Source organism: Periophthalmus magnuspinnatus, chromosome 16 (genome assembly GCF_009829125.3).
Source record: "Periophthalmus magnuspinnatus isolate fPerMag1 chromosome 16, fPerMag1.2.pri, whole genome shotgun sequence".
Taxonomy (NCBI): domain Eukaryota; kingdom Metazoa; phylum Chordata; class Actinopteri; order Gobiiformes; family Gobiidae; genus Periophthalmus; species Periophthalmus magnuspinnatus.
The window spans coordinates 7,971,059-7,985,030 of record NC_047141.1 but is presented as its reverse complement, the minus strand read 5'-3'; the positions used below and the strand labels follow the sequence as shown (position 1 = coordinate 7,985,030).

The 13,972-nt window shown below is 40.0% G+C and overlaps 1 protein-coding gene across 1 annotated transcript in view; it reads left to right on the top strand.

The window, feature by feature from the left end:
- Nucleotides 1-13,972, top strand: part of LOC117384122 (thrombospondin type-1 domain-containing protein 7A) — a 196,040-nt gene that overhangs the window by 42,941 nt on the left and 139,127 nt on the right. Inside the window, exons 7-8 of the mRNA XM_055227765.1 lie at nt 5,994-6,149; nt 10,996-11,213. Coding sequence (XP_055083740.1) covers nt 5,994-6,149; nt 10,996-11,213 — 374 coding nt within the window. The remainder of the gene's footprint in view (nt 1-5,993; nt 6,150-10,995; nt 11,214-13,972) is intronic.

The window sequence follows — 13,972 nt, the reverse complement described above, 5'->3', positions numbered from 1 at the left end:
CACCACGCTGCCCTCAAGGACCACTGCAATTCAAGAGGGACACAAACGGATGAGTCTGTTTCATTGGATGTGATCGCGAGAAGGCCCAAAGCCAGGTCCTAACCATCAGCTCCGCCAGCTTCATCAGCTCCTAAACCTAAAAGGAAGCAAAACAAAACAGTTATAGCCTGAACTGAACAAACCTGACTACAACCAATGAACAGACAGCGGCAACAAGGCGTAGAGGGCGGTACGTTATGGTGCGGGGAGTAAGAAACACTGCGGGGAGAAGGATGGAGAAGACAGAAGGAGCCAGGAGACAGGACGACAAGACGCAGCAGCAGGGGAGAAGAGAGGGCACGATAAAAAGAAGAGGGGGCACGATAAAAAGAAGGGCTAATGCATTCCCAGCTGAACACTCCCAGTGAGACAGGGAATTAGCCACCTCAGTTTCAACCTAGAAAACATTTAAGTTAAGTTAAATTTAGTAAGGAAATAATAAAAATGCAAAAATAAAGGTGAAAGTGCACGTGCATGATTTGAAAAGAAGCCAGACAGATTTATTCAATGATATTAACATGTTTTGCATCCCTCATGTTCAGTTTTGATGCACTTAAGATTAGGATAAATGAGAACCTGGTCATAACCGCGGGACGTCGACGGTAGATTCCCCTTTTTGCGATTCCCTGCTGGATCTGCCCTGAGCAAAACTATATCTATTCCTAACAGAAATAAGATCAAAATAAACAAATACTCGTTTTACATTCAAATGCATTTATATTTTTTGCTTTATTAAATTGTTTCTGCAATAACCTGTTAGCCTGAAGGTTAACCTGTGGGTAAAGTGAACCTGAATGCAGCGCGCTAACCTGTGAGCGCTGAGCAGTGACAGTCACTCTTTATAGTTTGTGGTGGACTTTTGACAAAGGAACAGAAAAGAACAATCCTGAACTGGAAGAGGAAGAAGCGAGCAAGGAGGCTTAAAAGTTTGGATATTGCTTGATTTGTGCAGCTCGCGTTTGTTTGCAACTAATGTATCAGGACTAAATTTACAGATAGTGAGAAAAAACAAGCACGGGACAAAACTACGTGTCCCTTCACTTGATCAGAGCAGGACAGCGTCACGGTGAGTAAAACTAATAAATAGTAAAAACTGAAGTTAAAGGAAAGACAATCCGGATCAAACAGGAACAGGGGCCTGAGCCATAATCTCTCCCCCATCTATAACAACATACTCAGACCCAAAGCAAACAAAAGGAACAAAGATGTCTGTCGTCCAGGTCTAATCCATAGCAAAAGTTGGATCAGTTTCTTCAGTTCTGGTCAGATTGCTGGTGGACACTGAAACTGTAAACAGCTCTCCAGTTTCAGCCTCAACGACCCCATTCAACCCGTTATGGGTGCCTATTGTTCTCTTTGTGTTCTGTTTGCTTTGGGTCTGAGGATAGAGTTGTAGATCGGTGAGAGATTATGTCTCAGTCTCTCATTTCTGTTTAAGAAAGGATTGTTTTTCCTAATAAATATAGATTCTTTAACTCTTCTCTCAAACCATTTCTTTTCTCTGGCGAGGATCCGAACTTCACTGTCTTCAAAGGAGTGGTTAGTGTCTTTGAGATGGAGATGTACAGTGGACTGGGGTCCCGAGGAGCTCTCGACAGTGTTGGTACATCCTCTTATGGAGTGGCTGTTTAGTTTCTCCAATGTAACGCTCACTGCACTCTTCACTACACTGAATGGAGTAGACCACATTACTTTGTTTATGGCTTGAGATTTTGTCTTTTGGGTGGACCAGTTTCTGTCTTAAAGTGTTTGTAGGTTTGAAATAGACCGGAAAAGGAACAAAGAAAACAGTAGAGTGAGCCAGTAGGACCATTAAAAGTTTAATGAAGGTCATTTAGACTGAAACTGGAGACACTATCTGTTTACAGTTTCAGTGTAGTTAGCCCCTCCCCTCAACTCGATATAAGGCAAGGTCCACCAATAATCTGACCAGAACTGAAGAAGAGGCTTGGATGAGCAGCGAAACATCTTCACTCCTACAACGATTTTCCAGGTGACAGATTTAGCTTTGGCTTTTACTATGGGTCAGATCTGGATGACAGGGATTACAGAGACAAAACTGATAAAGTTACAGTGCGCCGCTCGCGTTTATGTGCTGGACACAGACATGCTTAAAGATGTCAGGCGCAGCTTGTTGTGATGTTGTAGAGCAGATCGTGCTGGTGGACATGGATGTATTAGGGTCAGGAGGTTACTGATGTGGTCAGCAGTGACACACAAGTGCAGTCAGATTGATTCAGACTAACAGGCACGATGACATGTAAGTCTGGCAAAAGAGTGGGGACATTGTTTTTAAGTGTAGAAGGCGAGTTCCACTATTTCTGTTACTCTGACCCATGTGACGCCTTCTTGAGTCATGCGTGTGTGTCGATGTGTATGCGTACGTGTGTCTGGTGCGTATAAAAGCGATAATGCTGTTCTCCCAAGCGTAGCGGAAAATGATTTTTTTGTGCTCTGATTTACTTTGTACGGATGATCAGGGAGATTCAGAAGCTGTTTGTGTAGGTGGTAAAGGCCGACAGTACAAACACAAAATCTATAGGCTGTCTTTATCTTAATTCCTTGAGGGGGGAAAAAAACAACAAGTTTATTCAAGTAAGAGGAATGTTACTTCAAAATAATATTACTCAAGTAGAAGTACAAAGTAGTGGTCCAAGAAATTACTCAAGAGTAAAAAAAGTATTGGGGAAAACTACAACTCAAACTCACAAGAGAGTAACATAAAGAGTAACTGTTGCAACGTAACATTGAATTGATAATTTGAAGTTAATGTAAGGACAAAACATTAAATAATCAACAAATCTGGCATTTTCAAAGCTAAATCACATCTGAAGGAGCTGCAAGAAACACAAATGTTCAAAAAATCATTTCATATTGTCGACATGAAGCTCAAGTCACTTTCAGCTTACTCACAGTGGGAAGAGGAACCACAACTTTTACTCAAGTAAGAGTACTGCAACAAAAGTACAATTTATTCAAAAGTGACTCAAGTAATTAGTGAATGTATTTGAGTCCTAACCACCTCTGCTAGTCACGATTAGTTGATTAATCGTTGCAGCTCTAAAACTGTCACCGACTGACAAGTATTTACACGGCTGTCTGCCTGTGTGGGCGCTTTAAATCATTCCAAATGTACTGATTCTCCTCTGTCTGGTGTTATGTTTCAGCTGTAAATGAGGCAGGACATCCACATATGTTTTCTACGGGCTGTGCTTTGGGGAGTCTCACTTGTGAACAGCGTCTTGAAGAATACTTTGAAATTGTTTTTCGCTACGCAATACTCAATATCTGAAGTAAAGTCGCTGTACCTGATTTTACAGTCTAACGTGGAAAAACTAGTTTATTTTAAACCTTTTGCTGTGGTCCGAAGTTACCCCTCACTTACCTTATGCGTTCTGAACATCCTAATTATTCACAGTGATGAGTTTATAAGCACTTTCCACAACTTTCTGAGATCAGAGTTTTTCGCAGGGCAATGCTGACAATAACTAGCATGCTAACACACACCTCCTCATCCTTGGACAAAAAAAAAAAAGCTTTATAATCAAATGCAGACAGCCCACAGTGGACTTATTTTGACCTCAAGAGCTGCTTATACATTATATATGTACTGGAGCATATTATAGTGCACAAACTGCTTGTTTATTGCACCATTTCTTATGCATGTATTTATTACTGATAAGAGTAGGGTAAATTGCACATGCACTCCAAATACCACCATGTTTTAACTTGATTTTAGTAAAGTAACTGTATTCAGAATATTAAGGCCCTGTACCTGTTTTTTCCCATGTATTTGAGCAAAATGTGTCTTGCCCCAGTACAGATATATTGTATAAGCAGCTCTTGAGGTCAAAATAAGTGCTGTCTGAATCTAAACCTCTCACTGTCCGATAATCAGGAAGTGCGTGTTAGCATGCTAGTTGTTGGAAAATATTTATAAACTCATCACCGTGAATAATTAAGATGCTCAGAATGCATAAGGTAAGTGAGGAATAACTTTGGACCACTGCAAAGCTTTAAAAATGAACTAGATTTTTAGAGTAAAGCGCCTTTAAATGAGTAAATGTCCACGCAGTTACTCAAAATATTCTGTATATGTATTTTTGTATTTTGTATTTAGGGACTTCCCAATACTGTATTTGGAAAGTACAGTCTATAAAGTCCCACTTGTTTTCATGAGTTATATAAACTTCATAATCATATAGGGTACTTGAAAGCTGCAGGTGTACGTGTTGTGTTATTTCTGTTATTTATAGAGCAGTCTGTGGACAGGTTTAACGCTGATCGCTCATTTGCATATATTTATGTATGCACAGTGAACAGCAGCACTTTGGGTTCCAGAAGTAAAATTCATTTCACACAGACACAAACATGACAGGTATCATAACATGCTACGCTGCGATCTCTTTTGAAATATAAATCAAAACACCAAATCACAAAACCACAAAGCACTACATTAATTTTACAATATGTTTGAAGTTTTCAATATTTTTGACTAGATGCATTTTTTAAACTTTTATTTATCCAGTATTTGATGAAGTTTAACCACCTGTTTTAGTCAGGCTAAAGACTCATGTACAGACTCACAGATGTAATTATTGCAGTGACTAGGGCTGGGTATCATTAAGAAGTTGCCGATACGATACATACCATGATACATAGGCCACGATACAGTGCACTCTTGATTTGATACAATATGATACGATATATTTCAAATCGATTCGATATGATTCAGTGAAAAATAAAGGCTTTCCGGACACTTAATGATCAGCCCCATTTTCACAGAAAATAAATTTTAATTTTATTTCTGTTTTTATTTAGCTTCCATTTATTGAAGATAAATGAACATAACATAAGTGTATTTTGTTTTGTGCATTTTACCATCTACAAAAAATACATCAGACTGTTACATTGTCCAGTATTATTCATCCACAGCTTATATGAACTCCACATTTACATGAACAGAGATATGTGCAGATTAACGGCTCTGAATGATCACAGCATATTTACTAAATCACAACTGTGATACTAAAAGTCTTTGTTAAAACAAAGTTAATATGAAATAAACCTGTTTTAATCATCAAAACAGTGAATCAAATGTTCTGTATAAAGAAGTTTTTTTTTTCCTTTAAACAAGCCACACAAATGTAGCACTGTGACAGAATAATTTGGTAAAATATACAAAAAATACTCTTGTCGATATATCGATACAGCAGCCCACGATATCAATACTGTATCATTAAATGAAACAATATGATATTTTTATATTTGTGCACACCCCTCAGTGATCCAATTGCTTTGACCCCTCATCAGATCTCAGAAGTTAAGCAGGGCTGGGCCTGGTTAGTATTTGGATGGGAGACCGCTGGGAGTACCAAGTACTACAGTGGGGTGCCACTCACAAAAACTGTAGTTGTGTCCTTAGGCAAGACACTTCACCCACGTTCCATAGTGTGAATGTGGTGTGTGAGTGTTCATGTTGGTCAGAGGGGCTGATGCTTCAAATTAGCAGCGTTGCTTCTGTCCGTTTGTACCAGTGCAGCTGTGGCTACAATAGTATCTTACCAATACTAAGTGGAATTAATGATGCCCTGTGTCTTGAATGTTTTGCAGTATGGCATTAAACATCCTATCATGCATTCTTTCACGTATAGATGTTTGTCAAATTGTCAAATATGCCAAGAAAAACAAGCATTCAGACACCTCTCCACAAATCTGACCAGTAACTTAGCCTGGTCGCATCACCTGCTTGTCTTCATACAGATAGATACGGATAATTCCATTCTGTACATTTCAGATTTAGCTACAGCATCTCCATGGAGACAAGCAGGTGATGGACCCTCCACTGCAAAAGTTCCATTATGCATCTTTAACTCCTAACACAAACTATCCTTATGCAGTTGTTATTATGTAAGTCTATGTTATTAATACCCTCGTGTGTTTCGCCTTTACAGCCTCTCCACCGGTGGAAAACAGACTGTGCGAGGGTCCCATGCCAAACCGGTCCCAGCTGTGCCATCTCCCCTGCCCCATCGAGTGCCAAGTGTCTCCCTGGGGTGCCTGGGGTCCCTGTACCTACGAGAACTGTGACGACCAGACCTCCAAGAAAGGTACATGCGACGCTACGCTCTGCTCTGCTAGCGTGGTGGTGGTCTGCTAACGTGTGGAGGTCCCATTAGGTCTGGTGGGCTTCTTTCATGTGTGTTTAGATGTTTCCTCAGAGGGGGAGTGGGCCAGACACAACAGCCACAATGCAAGAGTTTCCATCGGCTTCAAAGGCATTCCACAAATAAATACAGACGGGGATTGGGTTACACGGAACATAAAGATACGATTAACTGCAATGACAGGGTTAGCGCATGTACACAGCCAAAACAGGCTCATTTAATACATTAAAGCATCACCGTGCAACTTTTTACTGGGAAGTTTGCCACCTGCTTGCCTCTATATGGATATTAGAGGATACATCATTTGGGTATTGGGTGTTATTATTATTATTTTGTTGCTAAATAATCACAAGTAAATAGATAGCAGTGGGCGGAGATAGGGGGTTGGTGGAAACAGAATTTTTAAAAATAAATAATATGATTGATGCATGATGTTTGCGCTCTAGTTTGGGGCTCTGGGTATTTTTAGCCAATGAAAATACCTACTTTTTGTCGTAATTTTAGTATTTTAGATGAAAATATATTTAATTTTAGTTGTAGTGTGTATATGTGTATTGTCTCGCCTGGGAACACCTTGAGGTCCCCACGGAAGAGCTAGAGGAAGCGTCTGGGGAGTAGAATGTCTGGGAGTCCCTGCTTAGACTATTGACCCCAGAACCCTGCCCCGGATAAACACAAGATGGATGGATGGACAGTCAGCAAAACTCTAACATTGATCATAAGACAAAAATATTTGAGTTACCAAGTCAACACTGCACTGCACAGTTGTTTTCATCTCCGCTCCAGCATCAGGAGGAGTCTGGAAGCTCTGAACTTGTTTACAGTCTCGTATTAAATAAATATGAAATTTACATGACCCTGTTTTAGTCTGGAGTATAAACACGAGCTGGCCCCCTCCTCTTACGGGCCGGCTCTGTGACAGAATGGGGCCATATTCCCGCTGTGTGCGTGTATACTCCCCCACGTCTGTGCAGTGAAGGGTCACTGAATTACTCATAACACCATCATCAAATCTAGTGACCATCTCTGTGTGACTTATTATTAATATGGGTCAAAGGTGAGCTCATGTGTGCCATTACTGTAGATACAACAGTAAATATGGCTGAAGTATGCAGGGCTGTATTTTTAATGTCTTAAGACTAATTGGTTGGTGACGTCATCGTTGCAGTTGGAGGGCAGGGGCTTATATAAATCTACGGGAGATGCACTGTTTTAACGTATAATTCAAGATTCAAGGTTAACTTTATCGTCCCCCTGGTGCGACTTTTATCTTGGGCCGTCCACGCAACTGCCATCAACACGTGTAATATAGAGAAAATGATGAACAGCATAATCTATAAAGACATACATAGTCCCGTCAGGCCACAGTAAAGTGATTCATAAATGTGGCACCTGAGAGCGTGGATCCTCAAACTCGATATCTGAAGTCAGTGTTGCAGCTTAGATCGTATCAAGAGATAATTGTCGATAAGTTACTCAAGACCCAGATGCTTAAGTTCACTGATATCAGGATTCTCCACTTCATATCAGCTCTGAGTAACATAAGATAAGATATTTTAAGATGTATTTTATGAAAGTAACAGAGGAGAGACACATGCCGATCACTACAGTCACCGTCAGTCCTTGAAGTAACCGGAGAACACACAGCTCAGTTACGTCGTTTTACAGATATAGGCTCACGCGGATGGCCTCTCTGACCTTTAACCTCTAGAGAGAAAAACTATTCAGCTGTAAGACCACACAGTTGGATCCCAGCTTAGTGACATCACGAGGTGGAACATAGTATTTTGAGAGAGAGGTGTTCAAAGTATGCACAGTTTACGATATGCAAAATCATATTCTATTATGTAGATTCTGTAATGTTTCTTTATTGTCTTAGAAAGAAATAGACCATAATATTTCCCCTTTAAAAGTGCATTATAGTCCTACATCTGTCTCCATGGAGATGCTATCAAAAACATCTATTCTAATGACAGGGTTTTATGCTGCGAGAATAAGGAAGTGTGCTGTTAGCATGCTAGCTGTAGTTACTGTGACAGCACCCGCTCTGGTCCCTGAAAGTGTGAAAAGAGCTTATAAACTCATCACGGTGAATAATTAGGATGTTCAGAATGCAAAAGGTAAGTGGGGAGTAACTTTGGACCAGTACAAACCGTTTAAAATAAACTAGTTCTGTTTTTCACGTTTTGAATATGGCAACAATGACGGACAGCATCTTTATTGTAAAACATTCCAGGTAACGCGGTAATATCTCTATGGCAACAAGCAGGTATCTGACTCGGCCTGTCACAATAGGACATTTTGAAGTTTGATATATGGCTGTTAAAATGTAAAGAAATGACTGACACAATGATCCAAGAAAAGATTTAAACCACAAAAAACTAGTCTAAAAGTACAATATTGTAAAAAAAAAAAGTATAAGCTTCAATAAATAAACAGCAGAATGAAACACTTTAGTGCTTCGTTTGCATCTGTACAGAGTTTTATAAATTATTAATTCAAACTTTTATGTCTTAAATATTATCATATAGCCAAAAAAAAAAAAAAATCAAAAATGTCCCAGTAATGCAAAGAAAATTACACACAGTAAATACTGACCCCAAAAACATATTGTTCCAGCTTTCATATACTGAACGATAAGGCGATATAGTAATTATCGTGACAGGCCCACCACCAGAAATGTTCCACAGTGCGACTTTAAATGAAGAAGTGTCCGGCGATGCATTTTACACTGCCCAATACATGAATTATACCAGGCTTTCAAACTCCTTTAAGTGTCTCTTAGCGCTCCCATGATCCCTTAAATTCGACAAATGAAGACAAATGAGCAGATAGCTGGTGCCAATCAGAGCCAGTGTAGTGCTGACAGGACACATCCATCACTGCACTCTTGTTCTCCATAATGATATCAGATTTGCATTCATTTCATTCACAGTACTAGTCACAGCTGCCCTGGGGCTGGGGAACAGACTTGACAGCTGCTATTTTGCGCCTGTGGTCTCTCAACCCGCCAGCAATTTACAGAAGCGCTCAGCTGTTTAAGTGCAAGGGATGTGGGATCGTTTGTGATATAGTGATACTAGTAAGATCAGTGTTTTTATCATTCAAAGGGCCCATATTATGCTGCATATTGTGGTCGGGTTCTTCTCTCAAACAAAAAAACACTCTGGTCCACCTCGTGATGTCACTACGTGGTAATACAGGAAGTGCTTCATTGTGTTTTTAAACTCCACACACCTTCACTAGAATCATTTGGATGATTTCAGACCTGGAATTGCCGATCTCTACAGAACTGAAGGTTAAATGTAGCTGTTAAATTGAAAACTATCACTTCATGACATCAGAAGGTGGAACAGAGCATTTTGAGCTTTGGAGATGTAGACAGACTGATAATAAAAGTTCACTCAAACATGTGTGAATGAAAAAAAACACAACTCCAGGTGTGTGTTTGAGGAGGTAACAACATTATAACATGGTGTAAAGCTCACAGTAATCTGTTTTGTGTAATTTAGGTCCTTTAAAGGGGACATATTATGTAAAATCAACTTTCATGAGCGTTGAACTATTGCTATATTGCTATTCCCTCATCATTATTTTACTCACATTCATACATATTTGAGTAATCCTGTATTGTTCAGCATATGAGATTGCAGTGCCCAGAAAAAATCCCTCTTTTTACCTATCCCCTATCCTGCCTTCTTTTCTGTATGTAGTTGTAATTATTAAAAATATAATTATAAAAAACAAAAAAAAACAAAAAAACAAAACACTGGGATATACATGTTGGGTTAAAATTTTCAGATTTTTCAGCAATAAAAAAAAAAAATCTACTTATAGTGAAATTCCACTCTGAATATTTGTCAGTTCTGTCTTTGTGAACAGGACGTCAAAGCATCTCTTTCTATTATTAAGCTGTTTTAGCTCATTATTGTGGTTTACGATTAATAAAATGTAAAATCATGATCAACATAGGATTTAGTTTAATGTTAAAGCTATAGTATGTATTTTATTCATCAAAATTAACTTAGAAAGGCATGTGTCCTTAGTCTGAGTGCTAGGCCTGTCATGATAATCACTGTATCGACTTATCATTCACTATATGAAAGGTAGAATAATATTTTTTGGGGGCCAATATTTGTGTTTTTATTTTTTTTTATTTTGCACTACTGGAAAAATTTTGGTTATTTTTTTTAGTTATAAGATTAGATTTAAGCTGTAAAAGGTTAAATTATAATATAATAACTTCAGTTACTCATTATACAAACTAAGTACGAAAGTGTTTCATTCTGTTTTTTTCTTTTCTTTTCTTTGCAGCACATGTTTTTTTTGTTTGTTTGTTTTTTTTTTTCATTAGTATTGTACATTTAGACTTATTTTTGTACTTTAAATCAGCTCTTGGGTTATTCTGTCAGTCGATACATTTGTTTTTATATGATTCTTTATCGTCTGCATTTACATCAGCGATATATCAAACTCCAAAATGTGTTATCATGACAGGCCTACTGAGTGGCTTGCATCTCCACAAACCTGACTCTTACTTTGCCTGGAGCAGAGCCTCTAGCTGCTTGTCTCTATGGAAATGGTGATTCTTTATACGCCACTAATATGTCATAAAACTCATCTATCTCTAGCTAAATCTCACTTGCAGTATGTTAATTATTTATGAAATGATTATTCAAACCTGCCATATGCACATTTTTTTATGCGACAGTGAGGTATATTCCCATAATTCACCTCTGTATTTCCTAAACCCTGTCTTTAAAGCTGCTGTTTCGTGTGTGTGGTGCAGGTTTTAAGCTGAGGAGGCGAGAGATTGTGAACGACCCCAGCGGAGGACCAGGCAGCTGCCCTCACCTGGTGGAGGCCGTCCCCTGTGAGGAGCCGTCCTGTTGGGGCTGGAGGGTCCTGGGTCTGGAGCAGTGTGTCCCAGAAGAAGAGCTGCTGTGTGGGCCGGGCACACAGGTCCCCCTAGTGCAGTGTGTCAACAGCACCGGTGAGGAGACGACTGTGTATCGTTTCACATTCTACTTCTGTGCATTAACATAGAGTGTTTTAAGAGACAGATGAATGTGTCCCACTTTACTTGTCTGGCACAGATAGAATCGTAGCTGTTGAATAATGTTGTAGCGTCCTTGGGCATTACTGCAATATGTTTGGAGATGGGACCAGTCACAGGGCTAGTGTAGTCAAGACCGCACTGAGACCTCTGAGGGCCGAGGCCAAGATGAGACCACGGCCCATGGAGATCATCTTTGTAATTTTCTGCATTGTATTGCATTTTGGATCACATATGCATCACAGTTTTTATAAATTTATCATCTGATTAATGCTGATTTAGGCTTCAAAACCAAACAAACTGTACAGTACTGAAACACTGTAGCCTTTTTTTGGGCCCTCACCCACAGGTTGAGAACCCCTGTTTCAAGCCAACTTCCACTTGCATTTTACAGAAAACTGCTTCAAAATGAGTTGGATTTTAAGCATGTGTTACTGAATCTGCAGTGATATTTTCCAGCCTCTGCACATTTACTACTTACTGCACGGACACTGTAGCAAATGTTTAGATTAGTTTTTGCTCTGAATTTGGTCTTGGTCTAATCGTTGCGTAATGACGAGGGAGCCTATGGTCTGCAGAACATGCAGGAGGACTGACATGAGGTGCATGGACAGGTAGGACATTTTACAAATCCAAGTGTATTCTGTGCTGTGACGCTGTCGTGAACATGCCGCGGCGCTGGGGGTGTGTGCAGGGATGTGCCGTACAGTGTCCGCTGGCTCCAAACGAGCACAGGCTGCACTCAGAAGCCCCCGCTGTCCCAGTGCAAGTTTATGCCGACAGCAGCGACTGTAATGAAATGTGATCACAGTCGACGAGTGTCAGACCTCGAGTCCATAACAAGACCGAGCACAGGCGTCCTCGAGACCAAGACCATGACCGACTGTGTGTAGAGCTATGTAGGCTATATGTAGGCTGCATATAGACTGTATGTAGACTGTATTTAGACTGTATGTAGGCTATATGTAGGCTGTAGACTGCATATAGACTGTATGTAGACTGTATTTAGACTGTATGTAGGCTATATGTAGGCTGCATATAGACTGTATGTAGACTGTATGTAGGCTATATGTAGGCTATATGTAGACTGTATTAAGACTGTATGTAAGCTATATGTAGGCTGCATATAGGCTGTATAAAGACTGTATGTAGGCTTTATGTAGGCTGTAGGCTGCATATAGGCTGTATGTAAACAGTATGTAGACTGTATGTAGGTTGCATATAGGCTGTATGAAGACTGTATGTAGGTTATATGTAGGCTGTATGCTGCATATAGGCTGTATGAAGACTGTATGTAGGCTATATGTAGGCTGCAGGCTGCATATAGGCTGTATGTAGACTGTATGTAAACTATATGTAGACTGTTTGTAGGCTGTATATAAACTGTATGTAGACAGTATATAGACTGTTTGTAGGCTGTATATAGACTGTATATAGGCTGTAGGCTGCATATAGGCTGTATGTAGACTGTTTGTAGGCTGTATATAGACTGTATGTAGGCTGTAGGCTGCATATAGACTGTTTATAGGCTGACTTGTGTAGAATGCAAAAGGACGTTGGCTGCACTGTTGTCTGTACAGTCTATTGCTGCTTTAACATAATCTGGTCAGTTTAAGTCAGGAGACTCCATGTGGTTCTATCCTTTCAGGAAACTGAGCTGGTCATAGGTCATTCTTGGTAAGGGGTACCTATCTGGAGGATTAGCCTACATATTTTACGCTGATACATGAAACTAGGGACCAGGAAACTACTTGCTCTGAGACAAGACTGCTTTGCCATTGTTCCACTGTATCAAGTCATGCCTCTTTTGAGATTGCTCTAAAAGCGCGGCAGATGGATAGTTCATATCTTTCCCTGTCTGACCCTCTGCTCCGGTGCGAACACTCCAGCATAAATCGTGTGTGTTTTTAAGGTCAGCCGAGTGCCCTCTCTGCTCTGTCATGGTGCCCCGATGCTCCAGATCATCCATCACCGCCACACACTCCACCTCTCTCCTCCTCTCTCCCCCACAATCCTCCACAATCCTCCACAGGGCCATAGAAACCTGTAATAAACCTGCGCCTTTAACCAGAGCGTCAGCGGGGTGATACAAGGCAGTGAAAGTGCGAACAGGAAATTACAAAAGTATGTGACGCAAGATCGACTTTTATGTGCTTTTGAATTTTAACATTGCCCCCTCATTAAAAACATACCTGGGGTTGCATTAAGCTTCATTCACACTGGTTTCAGTAATCCCCTGTGCAAAGACCTTGACCCCCGAACCTCTGAGAATATGTGGTTTGTTGTGTCACAGGTAGAAATGTTGTGCAGCTTTTAAGTCCATAAATCATTGCCGTTGCTTTTTCAGAGTGAAACTGAAACTGGGGTGAAACTGATTTTGTTACACTGTGCTTTTTGTGTAATATATATATACCTAAAAGAGCTGAATGTAAGATTTGGATGTGAAATTTCAGACCCTTGACCTATCCTTGTCCTGAGATATGAGCTAAACAAGGTTGATTTATTCTTAACTACAAAAACATTGGACATGCAGCTCAGTGAGTGAATTCTGGAGGTTTTGAGTTTTCACATGAGGCCTGTCCATAAACTGAGAATGAGACAAGCTTGTTTTTGTCTCTGTCTGCACGTTAAATCTCTGGCAACACAGGTTCAGTTGTGATCGTAGTCTCTTTTTAACAGTTCCTTTAATGGTTACAAATCAATCTTTTTA